The sequence below is a fragment of the Xiphophorus hellerii genome, chromosome 8, assembly GCF_003331165.1.
Source record: "Xiphophorus hellerii strain 12219 chromosome 8, Xiphophorus_hellerii-4.1, whole genome shotgun sequence".
Classification (NCBI taxonomy): Eukaryota; Metazoa; Chordata; class Actinopteri; order Cyprinodontiformes; family Poeciliidae; genus Xiphophorus; species Xiphophorus hellerii.
Genome location: NC_045679.1, coordinates 4529561 through 4543473, shown reverse-complemented (window position 1 = coordinate 4543473; position 13913 = coordinate 4529561). Strand labels below are relative to the sequence as shown.

Sequence of the window (13913 nt, the reverse complement as noted above, 5' to 3'; positions counted from 1 at the left end):
AGCCCGCTTATGTCCAACATCCCCACACTCAAAGCATTTCATACTCCCAGAACTCGCATAAACCATATAAGATCCATCTTCATATTTCACTCTGAAAGAAACTTCTAGCATCTGTGTAGCAGAGTTTAGGAACATAAAAACCTGCCTCCTGAAAGACTGAACGTGTTTCAACTTATCATGTTTACATCCCAAACCAACAGTTTTAAAACCACTCGCCAGTTTCCCAAAGAGCTGGAGCTCCTTCTCCAACAAAATATTAGGAATGAACGGCGGCACGCCCGAGACAATAACCCGGGTGGAGGGCACCGCAAGCGGCGACACCTGCAGGTACTCCCCGCCTATTGTCACCCCGCTGACAATCAACTGGTTCACAAAGCGCTCTTCTCTTAAAAATATCACTACTCCCTTATTCATTCTGGAAGCATAAATTAAATTGCTGTGACCAACTAGATCACCAACTGTCAACAGAACCGTTTCAACTGGGATTGTCGGATCAGGTTGGACCCGAATCCCATTTCTCAAAGAGAGGGGCGGCAGCTCTGGAGACGCCATCCCCACAAACAAACAGCGCTACAAGCGCTGAAAACCAAAAACCAGAACCAGAACCCAAGACTTAGAACCAAAGCAAGTAAAGAATATTAGAAAGCAACAAATACATGAAAGAAAAAAGGTCAAAAAAGAAAAACGATTGAGACACTTTCACTCTCCCAAACTCACCACCCGCAGACTCACCACCACCACTCCCAGAGAGAGAAAGAGAGAAAGAGAGAGAGAGCTGTGACTGCGAGGCAGAAGACGAGACTTTATGATCAAAACTGGAAGCAAAAATATGGTGTTAAATTCATATATATATATATATATATATAAATTCTTCCTCTCATATTATGATCATGTAAATTTTCTTCATATCGAAGAAAACAAAAATAGATATAACTACTGTATTGATGAGCATCCAGTTGAAGAGGTGTGAATTATGATAATTAAAATATGCACTACATGAAATAAATTGGCTGTTTCATATTTTAACTACAGAGAAAATTCAAGAAAATGATTAAAAACCACTGAAAATGGGCGTGCGGTGGTGGCGTAGCGGTTAGCGCGACCCATATTTGGAGGCCTTCAGTCCTCGACGCGGCCGTCGCGGGTTCGACTGCCGGACCCGACGACATTTGCCGCATGTCTTCCATATAATCATATAAAGGACACTAGAGCCCACAAAAGACCCCCTGGAGGGGTAAAAAAAACCCCACTAAAAATAATAAGATGTGCTATTTTATTAAATACAAATGCAAACAACACGTTCAAAATGTTAACCACATCAACAGTTATTTAATGAACAATATGTCAACAATATTTTCACATGTATTTACTATGCTTTTGTGATTTTATTGGATCAACTTTGTTATAAATTTCTTAATATGCAATCAAAGAGATGGTTTGTTAACAGGCTTCAGTTCCTCCGCAAGAAAAAAATGTAAAAAAACAAACACAAATTTAAGATTTTCTTGAACTATGTATTTTGTCAGCAGAGCAGCTCAGAACTCTGGAGCCACTTGCTGCAGCAGCTCAAGGCCTGCGATGGCAAAGATGGCTGCTGCCTTTTGCCCCGCCCCCTTCTATCCTGCTTTTGTGCGTTTTTCTTTCCCATAAAACCTTTAAAAATGAACATTTCACACATTTCTTGTGCGTGTGGTCCATCAGTGGATATGTGAGGTAAGATTTGGGGTGAAATTCACCTTTAAATGTGTGCAGAAAGCGTCATCTACAGCTGGTGTGTGTAATAAGGGCTGTGATGCTCTGATATGCCAAAAGGAGCATAAAATTGATAAAAGTGTGTTTTTTTCTCACCAAAGCATAAAACACAGCTATATTACATTAAAGTGGGGCTTTTACAAAGTCCTTGGATAGTTATTTTTATTGAAAAATTGATTTGAGAGCGTTGCTTCTGAATATTCAAATTGTAAGTAACGCGCAATCAAATCATTGTCAAATCATTGAGTTCTAGGGGTTTTAAATAGTAGGCATGGAGGAAGAAAATCTCAAACTATTATCTCCCCAGCTTTATTACAATTTTGTTGTATGCTCTGATCCCGCTGGAACACACCAGACTTGTTGTTTTTGGAGACTTTTATAAAAATTTCGTTCTTGGCCATTTTCCTGAGGCAGAACAGAACGTTGTGGAGATCCAAAGTTCTTCTCCAGGGATCCTCTAATCATCTCAGCCATCATGTCTGGTGAGTTAATTTTCTATTTGAAGATTCTCATTTTTTGGCTTTTGTCCTGTTAGAAAGAAAAGAAAAGACATGCTAATGTTGGTTTCAGAAATAGATGTTTTGTGAGTGAAAGTAAGGACTTGTTGGAGTGAGGAGAAAACGTGGATGACTGTTTTTCCTTCTAGATGTTCACTTTTAAGCACGTTTACAATAATTCCTGAATGTGAAAACATCTTTTTTCAGCCTTCTTTGGGGAGTGTTATATTTAATTGCCACCTGCCTGTGAAGCTGAATGTGTCCTGCGGACTTTCAGCTCCTGAAGCTTAACCGACCTTTATGAATTTTATAGAACGTTTTAGTTCACCCTGAGCGTTTCGTTGACGCACTCCAGGACACGTAGATGAGAGTTTTTTTGCACATATTTTTGATCGAGGTGATTTGCCAGTGGAGCTAAGATTTAAGACTTCAGCGCTCTGCCCGAACTGCTTGTGCGTAACAGGGTGTTTGAGTGGGATGTGTCTGCGTGTCATTTTAGCCCACTATTTCCCCACGTTTAAAACAAATCAAAGAGAAGCATTTAACTATATGAATATTTATCAGAGGAGGTTTTGAACCCGAGCCTTTCGTGTCTTATCAAATTTCTTCACCAATCCATTAATTTGCGCCTTTGGGGCCAAATTACGTGCCGCATATGCACCAGGTTCTTTAACGTTTTCTAAGCCTGGTTATTATTTTGTTTGTTGTTTTAGAAATCTTGTAAATGATCTCTTGTGCAAACGTTGCCGATTTATACTGCCATGCAGTCAAAGAAAGGGTAATGGGGCATTTAAATAAAATAAGTGATTCTGGAGAAGAGTTGATTGGGAGTTTGAATTGTAAACAACTTCGACATGAAATAGCTGAAACGTTTTTTCCACAACACAACATCTGATCATCATGAAACTAAAGAAAATTCCTGAGTATTTTTTATCGACACACACCCAGTGCGTTCATGTGCTTTTAGACTTCTGCGGAGCACGACTAAACATTTATAGTATTATTTTTAAGTTTCTTGGTCTGATCGCTTTATTAACCGTTTCCAAAGCCTTTTTAAGATCAGTTACACAAATTAACACCATGATTTAACTGTAATAAATGTGTTATTATGTCCATCCCGCGCACGATTTTCGTAAAAATAAGTACTTACTGTGGCGGTATTTTGTGCCGATTTACATTCCTTTCTTTTCTTCCTGATCTGCACGGAGTGGGGATTCAACAGATCAGAAAAGCGCCGCAGCCTGAGACTCAGCAGAGGGGCGTTTGAGGAAACACCGAGAACCCAGAAAGGATTCTGTGGCCAAGCGCGCATGGAGCGGGACAAATGGGCTTTCCGCAGAGAAAACTTTCAAAAATACAAATAATTTAAAAATGTACTTCCAAACAATTATTATTATTATTATTATAGAACGGAATAAAAGATGAAACACAACACGGGGATTTTAATTTACTTTAATGGCTGTGAGCGTTTAGATGTTTAATCTCAGAAACTGCTTCCTCTCCTCGGAGGTTGCTGAGCGGTGGACGGCAGTTGTGTGTGCAGATGTGTGTTTGTGAGAGAGAGTGTTTGGTCAACAGGTCTGACTCGTTCCGGTGGTTTTTCTGTGCAGAAAAGCAACGTGTGTACCAGGGCGTCCGGGTGAAGACCACGGTCAAAGAGCTGCTGCAGAGGCACAGAGCAAAGGAGGCCAGCAGGAAACCCCAACCGGTAAACACCACAAAAACACACCTACACACATACACCCACACGCCCCCCTGCACATCCACCCACCCACACACCCCTGCCATTCTTCTGCTGCCCCTGCAGGAACCTGGCCCAGTAAATCACCAACTGCCCTTGGGCAATAAGCAAATTTGGAAAATGTTTAACTGTCATAATTTAGGTGGTGAGGCAGAGGCAGCAGACCCAGGGTAAGATGAATAAGATGGTTTAATAACGAAAGTAGTCCAAAAATCCAAAAACATACAAAGTCCAAAAGACCAGGTAGCACAAAAGGAGCGCAGGGCAAATGCTCACAACTGGTGACACTGGCAGACTAGGCAAACACGACGAGGAACAAAGAACACAGGTGGGGTTAAATACACAAAGGGTAATCAAAGAGACAAGAAACACCTGGAAACAATCAAGGGGAGACAGGACAACACGGAGACTAAGAGACACAGAAACTCAAAATAAACACAGATAAGGGACAGATCCCGACATTAACAGTAAGAAATATTGTCACCTTCCTAGAAAAAAGTGATTCTATTTTTTTTTTGTTAAAAAAAATATTTGATATTTATTTATTTATTGCAAAAGAAATGAAATCACCACATTTTTTTTTGCCAAAAGAGGATTTAGGGGGAAAACTAACTAAATAAAGACCATTATTTAAGGAAGGTGACGATATGTACAGTAAACCTGTACAAAACTCTAACTGTCCATTTCCTCTTCCTCGATATGATCCAACCATCCTCCTGCTGGATGGCTGTTTTTGCAGGTTTACTTGGAGCAAAAGGAACTTTGTCCATCCGTGCCCCAAAGTAAGTGAAACATCAAAGTTCAGAACATTTTAAAGCTGCATTCATTTTACTGTTTTCAGTCAATCTCTGTATCAAATCTGAAGTCATGTGTCTGCCCTGCCTACATGCCGCAGTTATGCGATCCGCAGCTTGATCTCAGATCCCGGGCAGCGCGCTGCATGCCCCGGTGCTGACAGGCAGGAACCTGCCCTGACCCGCACTGACCCCGCTGAGCGCAGCTCTTAGATGAAAGCAGGGCTTATCGGAATGCAGCTGCTGTAAATTATTGTCAGCTCTAAGCCTTAGCGCTCCAGAGTGTCAGTTGCTGCTGTCGCCATGACATCACGGAGTTGAATTAGTGTTAGAGCGCAGACAGCACGCTGCGGTCTGAATAGAGGAAGACAGAGCAGCTGCTTCTGCGTCAGCATGCCGCATTGTCTCATGTTATTGCTGATTAATCTACAGTTTATTGCACTAATCTATTTTTTTTAAAATCTGATCTCATTAGGTCGTCACGAGGACCCTCCTCCTGCCGCCCCTCAGGCGGACATGAGCTCTCGAGCCCTGCAGCTGCGCGCGCCCTGCCTCCCTGTCACTAAGAGCTCGTGCAGCCTGCACATGCAGGCGAGCGCGTTCTGCGACCCCCAGCAGCAGCAGCAGTTCGGGGACTTGATGTTGCCCAGCAACGACTGCAGTTTCAGTTCCAGAGGAGCCATGGACTACAACTCCCTGCCTCCTCTGCCCACATCCTCCCCGCTGCCCTGGAGTCACGCGATCTCCTCAGACGTGGACTACTACGGCCAAGGGATGGTGAGTCTTCAAGTCTTCCTCCATGAAAAGCATCTCTTCAATTTTTACCAAATCCAAAGTTAAAAGGCGTCACTTTTATTTTTATTTACAACTTTTGTGTTACTCCACATTTCATGTCAGTTTATCGCAAAATTAAGGAGAGGATACGACCATCCAAGAATCAAGTAAGAATTAGTCTGTTCAGTTATTAGAAACTTTCAGTAAATTTCTTCAGTATATTGTTGCAATCACAGAATAAAAAGACACATTTTAGACAATCAAATGTGACTCAGTGTGCTTAAAAGACAAAGAAGCACGCTAACAAAACAACAACCAAAATTGCTAAATAACTTGAAGAAAATGCTAACATTAATCAAAAAACTAAAATGAAAAAAAAACACATTAAACATATATAAAATCTTATTATAATTATGTTAGTTAGAATGCGGGCTGCACAGTGGTGCAGTTGGTAGCACTGTTGCTAGCAGCAAGAAGGTCCTGGGTTTGATTCCCGACCCGGGGTCTTTCTTCATGGAGTCTGCATTCCCTGTGCATGGTGGGTTCTCTCCGGGTTCTCCGGCTTCCTCCCACAGTCCAAAAACAAGACTGTCAGGTTAATTGGTTTTGCTAAATTCTTCCTAGGTGTGAGTGTGTGCATGATTGTTTGTCCTGTCTGTCTCTGTGTTGTCCTGAGACAGACTGGAGACCTGTCCAGGTGACCCCGCCTCTCACCCGGAACGTAGCTGGAGATAGGCACCAGGACCTGCTGACCCCACTAGGGACAAGGGTGTTAGAAAATGGATGATTAGATTGCCATTTGTTATTTTAATATGTTGGAAATAAATCTTTGTTTCTACATTTTTGGCCTCTAATTTTAGTCAAACTAAGATTCAGCCCAAATATACCACAACAAACCACTTTACAATTACACTTTATGAGACATTTTCATGCAGGCATTTTCTGATAGAATAAAAAACAGAACAGAAATATCCTTTACTGTCCCACTGTGGGACCAGCTGCAAGTTGAAGACAAACACAGAGTCACGCAGAGATAAAAATCTGTGAAAATAAGAAGTGAGACTGTACAGTAAATATAAAGAAACATGATACTCTGCTCTTATTAAAAATAACAGACTCATGGGTGGGGCAGTGGTAAAGCGTGATTAAACAGGGGCCTCAGTTCTTGATGTTGCTGCCACAGGTTTGAGTCCTGGTGCAATGACTTCCATGTCTTCACCGTCTCTCATGACCCACTTTCCTGTCTGACAATTGTCAAATGAAGATCATTAGAGCCATGAAAACCTTTACAAAATAACATACTCAGAGTAAAAGAGAAGTGCATCTGAGGAAGACAAATGTAGGAAAAAATCTTGACTCTTTCACTTTTTAACCATATTTCAGACATTGTTAAAAGTAAAAGTATAAATTTTATCTCCAATAATTAACACAATTTACAATGAACTGTAAGTAAAGGCTGCGCTGACTGCAGGGTGATTTTCACACTAATCTGTGGTGTGACCAAACATTTTCTGAGCCAGACTTGGCTCAAGCAGAGTTAAATTCTCACTCTTTCTCACTGTGTCCTGTTTCCATGACAACTTCTACTCAGACTAACGCTCTACGTCTGCTGGTCGTTCCCTCCCCTCTTCCAGGCGGCCTGCTCCTCGTCAGAGTCCCTGACACTCTACACCCCCCTGGATCCCAACAACTACTTCCCTCAGGACTCCTTTTCCTCCTCGTCTTGCTATGACTCACCCACCAGGATGGAGTCCAGCTTCCACGGCTCCCTCTCAAAACGCTACCCCTATCAGTACTGCAACCCCCATCAGGAGAATGTGGCAGAATGCTGGCCGGCCCAGCTGGAGAGGACCCCCCTCGATGAGTACGCCCCCTACCACCTCCCCACAGACTATCCCTACATCCAGCCTGTGGAGGAGAGCGACTTCAGGAAGGATTTCCCTCTGGGCTCTGAAATGTGTTACAATATTCTATGATGAGGAGTTCCAGCAGTATTACATTGTATCCTGTCTGTACACTGCAAAAACACAAAATCTTACCAAGTATTTTTGTTCTAGTATCGATTGCAGATATCCTAGTATACTTGCAATAAGACAAAACCAACTTAAAATGAACTTTTCAGCAAAAATATGATTGTTTCAAGTCAATAATTTCTTAATGTTGATAAAAAGTACTAGTTCCATTGGCAGATTATTTAACTTATAACATGACATTTTTCCATGTTATAAGTGAAACCAGTTACCAGTGGAACTAGTATTTTTTTTATCAATATTAAGAAATTATTTACTTAAAGCAATCTCCTATTTCTTGCTGAAAAGTTATTTTTAAGTTGCCTTATTGCAAGTATACTAGGATACTTGCAATAGAAACTAGAACAAAATGACTTGGTAAGATTTTGTGTCTTTGCTCTGTGACTGTGAATCCCCTCATCTACTCAGCTGGACTGTTTGTTGTCATGGTCTGCTTTGCATTTCAGTTTGTTCTCTGACCGCCGGACGCTGCACTGGAGTGACTGATGATTGTTTAATGGATACACAGACAGTTTTCTATAATTGTTTTTTACAACCTTGATTTATTTTAGTACACATGATTTGTTATTATTCACAATTAAAAATAGGTTACAAGAATAAAACAGGTGTGTGGAGTGGATTTTAAATTTTGTTTTTCTTTTAGCAAAAAACAAAGGAAAAATTTGAGACTGAAAAGTATTCTTTCAGGAGGCTTAAATACAAATGTACAGCAAATTATTCAGATTTCTATGTATAAAAAGATTTGAGAACCCTACTCTGTATCATATTAAAAATTAACAAAAAGATGGGAAAGCTTAAGCAGCATAAATACTATTCCAAGGTCCGCTGCAAAACCACAAAGTCTTGCCAAGTATTTTTGGTCTAGTCTTTTGTGAAAATATCTTAGTGCACTTGAAATAAGACAAAACTAACTTACAAGTAACTTTTCAGGAAGATAAGGGAGCTTGTTTTAAGTAAACAATAGCTTATTATTGATGAAAATGTACTAGTTGCACTGACAGATTATTTAGCTTATAATGTCTTGTTACAAGTGAAGTAATCTGTCATAGAAATATGTCATTAAAATGCAGTAAAATAATCTGCACTGTAACATCCAATAGCTACCTTAATTACAAATTAATTAATTTGTAATTAAGGTAGCTATTGGATCTATCAGCAAAATATACTTATGACTTATATTTATGAAACAACAATTGAATTTTGTAAAACACAAACGTAGTTATTGTTTAGAGTGAGAATTATGTTATTCAGAGTTAAGCTCATTCACAAACAGTAAGTTACAACACCTGTTTCACTGCGCAGTTTAGTCCTTTCTGCTCAGTAATGGAACAGTTCAGCACACAGGATGGAGAATGGAGGGAAACCTGATGGCTTCCACTTTGGCTTGCTTATTTTAAAGAATAATAAGGTAAGCTATCAAGCAAGTGTGCCTGTTAATATATGTAAAATTCTGCAATAATGGACTACTCTGTGCCAGCCACATGGAGATCACATCAGAGCCATGACTGATGTCATGGTGTGACTGATGTGTGACTCACTAGACTATATAAAGATCTGTGTGGACAGCACCATCTGCACCAGAACAGTAAGATGCTTCCTGAATAACAAACCCTGGATCACCAGGAATCAGGAGCTAAAGGAACTTTTAAACAAGGAAAAAAAAGAGCCTCTAGGGAACGAGACAGGGAGTTACTGAGGAGTATACAGAAGCAGCTCAAAGTCAAGATTAGTGACAGTAAGGAGAAGTACAGGAAAAAGCTGGAGAACAAACTGCAAAGGAACAATATCAGAGATGTGTGGTCAGGGACAAAGAAGATCACAGGCTTCAAGCAAAAGGAGGATCAGATTGATGGAAATCTGGACAGAGCAAATGAGCTGAAGACATTCTTCAACAGGTTCAGCTCAGGAACAAGCTCGTCGTCATCCTCTCCTGACCTATACCATACAAACATCCCACCGTCCTCTGACCCACAAGAAGGTGTGCTCTCAAACACCAAGAACCGCGGTCTCCCAGAGTGGACCAGCTTCCTCCAGCTCCACCAAATCTGGAAGAAACAAAACACTGTTACTTTCAGTTTGTACGTCACCCTCACTAGAAAATGGACAGACTGGACTGCAATTGTGAAATTTTGTTTTTTCAGCATTGGTGGAATATAGCCAAAGTTTTGAGCACATTTATAATGGAAACGCAGCTAGATATGGTATGACTTACTGTTGGCCTGGTAACTGACTCTCCGTATGTGACATGCAGACTTCCACACTCTTCCCAACTTTAGACGACCGATTAAACAGAGCTATATATGATATGATTTTATAACTTATTTTTTGGGCTTTGTCATAACTTTTTCCTTGACCTATCTGCTGTGTCCTCCATGATACTTTTTGTTGCTCTCTAATAAATCTCTGGGGCGCTCAAATAACATCTGAATCTGTACAGATTGTTTTACTCACAGGTGAACTTTGTTTTTTGATGCCGATGAATTCCAAAGTGCAACTGATTCTACAAGATAAAGAAAGAGGGCTGAGTATATATGCATGCCATACTTTTCAGTTTTAAATTAGAAAGCATTTCTGAAAACCAAGCGTCATTGACATTGAAGCTCAAGAGAGTGGGCTGTAATGTGCAGAATGGCTTTGTTTGTTATGCTGACATGTTGGATTCAGTATGACTGCTGTGTGCAGACGTGCAGAAACCTGAGACGAACTGCTTCACCTCCTGCATGATGGCTTTCTGTCATTTATTTTCATTGTTTAGGGTTAGCTTAGATGCCACTTGTCAAAAGCAAACCGATTGTTTTTGCATTTAAAATCGACTTCACACATCACACACAAGTCATTGAAAAATACACACCTAGCAAACACAAAGATAGTAATGCCGGGGAAGTTGAGCGGAATAGATGAAAAGATCATGACTTGACATCAACTGCAAGAAAGATTAATCCCTCCCTCACTCCAATCTTTATATTATAGAGCCCTGCATAAAGACAAGACACCATAGTAAAAGTACATAGCAAAAGAAATATAGTTAAGCATAAAAATAAATATTAATTGTAATCAAATGTTGTGATATAAGAATGGTTACAAAGTAACAAGCTCACATCTTTACCCACTCCTCAATTTGTTTTCAGTTTTTTTTTTGATCCAGCCTTTGTATCATAAAAACAGAAAATATTCAGGATTTATTTGTTGGCTTCACAAAAGTCACTTGTTCTTCGATTTAAAGCTTTAAACACCATGGAATTTTCACTTTGCCTGTTGTGGATTTATTGTCCACTTGATGTTGCAGTAGAGCATATGAAGCACCATGGTGTCAAACAGTTTGATGGAAAGCCTCGGTGCATCATGAAGCTTCATCTCGCCATCACTGGTATATGTAACAGTAGCTCTGACAAAATGGTGACGGCGGTTTTTGCCATGTGTTGGTCTGGAGGGAAACTACCATCTTTACAAACGGGAAAAACCAGCAGAGCAATCAGATTAGTCTGTAGAGAATCTGGGCGTGTCTTGAAATGAGAGGAGACACAAAGGTAGATCACCAAGGAAGGCATCCAAAGGTGAACACATACATAATGAAAACATTTTGACATTACTGTTAGGGTTGCTATTAACAAAAATCCAAAAGTCAAGTTTGTTAACTACTACTTTGTACAACATAATTCCAATCACTCACTGTTAGATAGATAGATAGATAGATAGATAGATAGATAGATAGATAGATAGATAGATAGATAGATAGATAGATAGATAACTTTGTTTGTGTTTCTCTTGCTGTTTAACTGTTCAATGTTACTTTGCAAATTATTTTTAAAAGACGAAAACACCTGTGCAGTTCTAAAGAGAAAAAGAACAAATAAATCCTCTCAGACTGTCTCATGCCTCCTTTCAGCTTATTCCCAAACACATCAGTAGCAAAAGTGAATGTTTGGTGGGAAACGTCTCTCTTCATTAAAATGACAAGTTTCATCAAGTTTGGAAAACTGAAGCCTTTAAATGTTTGCAGTGTCAAGTACATACTTGACCTATTGGTGTCAGGCAGGCCAACCTCTGAATCAAATAAGTTTTCCCTGGTATTTAAATGCCTCAACAAAAACAAATGAAAACAAATCTTTAGTGAGTGTAAAATGATGGGGTTTGGTTGGTTATGGCAGCATTTTATGCCTTTTCCCAAGCTCTGCAACTAAAATCAGTGTGTCAGATAGCAAAGCTCTCAGGGTGGATAAGTGAGTGTGTTCAGCATGTATTCCACAAATCCTTGGCAATCATCTTGTCTGTTCCTGCTGAGCCGAAACTTGTGGAAATCCCCCACTGGAGGCTCAGGACTGCTGGCTTAGAGTGAAAAAACGCCCACGCCGCCAGCCAAGAAAGCAAACTCCGTTGGCTTTTATTTCCTGGTTGTGACATTTCAGCATGCTGACCAGGATGAAAAAAAAGTTTTTATGACCTTTTCCTCATAGAAAAACCTCCATAAAAAAATCATAAATTCATTTTACAGGCAAATGTACCACAGAGCATTGTTCCCTTAGGTACTGATCTGCAGAATCTATTGCAGATCTATGTTAATCATTCTAAACAGGACTTAGATTAGAAAAATGGGCCAAAGCAGAAAAGGTGAATGAAAAGTTTGTTTTGAAAAGTACTTTTCTTTGCTGAATGTCAAATTTATTCTGCCTTTTGTTCACTTTGTCTGATCATTTGTTTGTCTTTAAAAAGTAATCTGTCATTTATTCTGCGCAATTAAGCTGACCAAAATAAATGTAGGAAGGAAATATGTAACAAGATACAAGTGCATTAACTTGGCTGCAGAAGTATTCATACCATAAACTAAATGTTTGTTGAAGCACACTTAATTCAGTTTCAGCATCCAAAGTCTTTGTTGGGAGTTATGTAATTATGTAATTGCTCTTTTTGGCTTTATGTGACTTTTTTATCCAAAGCACTGTTACACATGGAATTAGTTTGGCCCTTTGAAGTCCATAATGAAGCAAGTCTGAAACGGAAAGCTCTGCCAGGCAGAGAAACACATGAGTTTTGTACAAAGGGATAAGGGATCCAAAGCAGGGAATCAGACTGGTTCCATGCAGCTGGGAGAAATAACGTCCAACCTTGTGCATGTAGCCCAAACAGCTTTAACTTGGTGGGAATATACAGAACTTAGAATAAACATATAGCAATACAACTAGCAGGTGTAACCTAACTGTAATTTATCCACATCAGAAATGAAGCTTAACAAAACTTTCAAAATAAAAGCCTTGAGAAATTTTACATTAGGTAATTGCTCTTTTGAGCATTATATAACTGATTTAACCCAATGACTATTAGACATGGGATTAGTTTGGACCTTTGAAATTAAGCTTAACAAAAATTTCAAAATAAAAGCCTCAAAATGCCCCTCAGGTTAATGCACCTCCACAGGCGGTGCAATAATATTATTCTGCATTATATTTTTCTCTCAGGTTAGGGAACTGCCTTGCACAGCAAGGCAGTTCATTAGCATTAGCCTTTTACCTTAAATAAGCTATTAGCTATTTTGTTCCTTATTAGCCATGTTTAATATACTGAGTGCAATAAGTCAATTACAGACAACATTCTAATGATATCCCACATGCTATTGACAGCATGTAGAGAAAGATATGTTCAGCTTGATTTGATCAGAAAAACTAACGGCTTCAACCAGTTACAATTCTGTCTCTCCGTCTCTGTCTCACTCACATGACAGCTGAGCTGCTCTTTAGAACTACAATGACTGAAGGTTAGAACTACAACATGGCGGACACTGAGTGCCTACAAAAGAGGTCTGAGCTGAATGTCAGAACTACAACATGGTGGAACTGTCAGTTACTACAGAGGAGGACTGAGCTGGCCTTTAGAACTACTTGTGTTTTGGGCTTTTTATAACTGATTTTACCCAACCATTGTTACACATGGAATTAGTGTGGCAATTTAAAATGAAGCTTACTGAAAATTTCAAAATAAAAGCCTTGAATATTTTTACATCATGTAGTTGCTCTTTTTGGCTTTATGTGACTTTTTTATCCAAAGCACTGTTACACATGGGATTAGTGTGGCAATTTAAAATTAAGCTTAACAAAAATTTCAAAATAAAAGCCTTGACAATTTTTACATCAGATAATTGCTCTTTTGAGCATTATATAACTGATTTAACCCAGCAATTGTTACACATGGGATTAGTTTGGCACTTTGAAATGAAGCTTAACAAAAATTTCAAAATAAAAGCCTTGAGAAATCTTACATTAGGTAATTGCTCTTTTGAGCAATAAATAACTGATTTAACCCAATGACTATTAGACATGGGATTAGTTTGGAC

At 39.5% G+C, this 13913-nt stretch overlaps 1 protein-coding gene and 1 long non-coding RNA gene across 3 annotated transcripts; one reads left to right on the top strand and one right to left on the bottom strand.

The window, feature by feature from the left end:
* Positions 1–1844: 1844 nt before the first annotated feature.
* Positions 1845–3622, bottom strand: LOC116724626 (uncharacterized). The gene is made up of 2 exons (XR_004340177.1): positions 3400–3622; positions 1845–2280 (listed from the first exon to the last, which is right to left on the bottom strand). It is a non-coding gene; the product is annotated as an uncharacterized LOC116724626 (long non-coding RNA).
* LOC116724581 (uncharacterized) lies at positions 2213–7680 on the top strand. 2 transcript variants are annotated; one of them, XM_032570353.1, is made up of 5 exons: positions 2213–2234; positions 3860–3957; positions 4730–4772; positions 5260–5561; positions 7193–7680. In XM_032570353.1, the coding sequence occupies exons 1-5, from the start codon at positions 2228–2230 to the stop codon at positions 7532–7534; spliced, it is 792 nt and encodes a 263-aa protein (XP_032426244.1). In that variant the 5' UTR covers positions 2213–2227; the 3' UTR covers positions 7535–7680. The 2 variants fall into 2 exon arrangements, with proteins under 2 accessions (XP_032426244.1, XP_032426242.1); XM_032570351.1 differs by lacking the exon at positions 2213–2234 and having other exon boundaries at positions 3708–3957.
* The last annotated feature ends 6233 nt before the right edge of the window (positions 7681–13913 follow it).

Coding starts and splice junctions, on each gene's coding strand:
- LOC116724581 (XM_032570351.1), top strand. CDS start 3,793: ATGTGTGTTTGTGAGAGAGAGTGTTTGGTCAACAGGTCTGACTCGTTC. Junction 4,773..5,259: donor TTGTCCATCCGTGCCCCAAA/GTAAGTGAAACA, acceptor TGATCTCATTAG/GTCGTCACGAGGACCCTCCT. Junction 5,562..7,192: donor ACTACTACGGCCAAGGGATG/GTGAGTCTTCAA, acceptor CCCCTCTTCCAG/GCGGCCTGCTCCTCGTCAGA.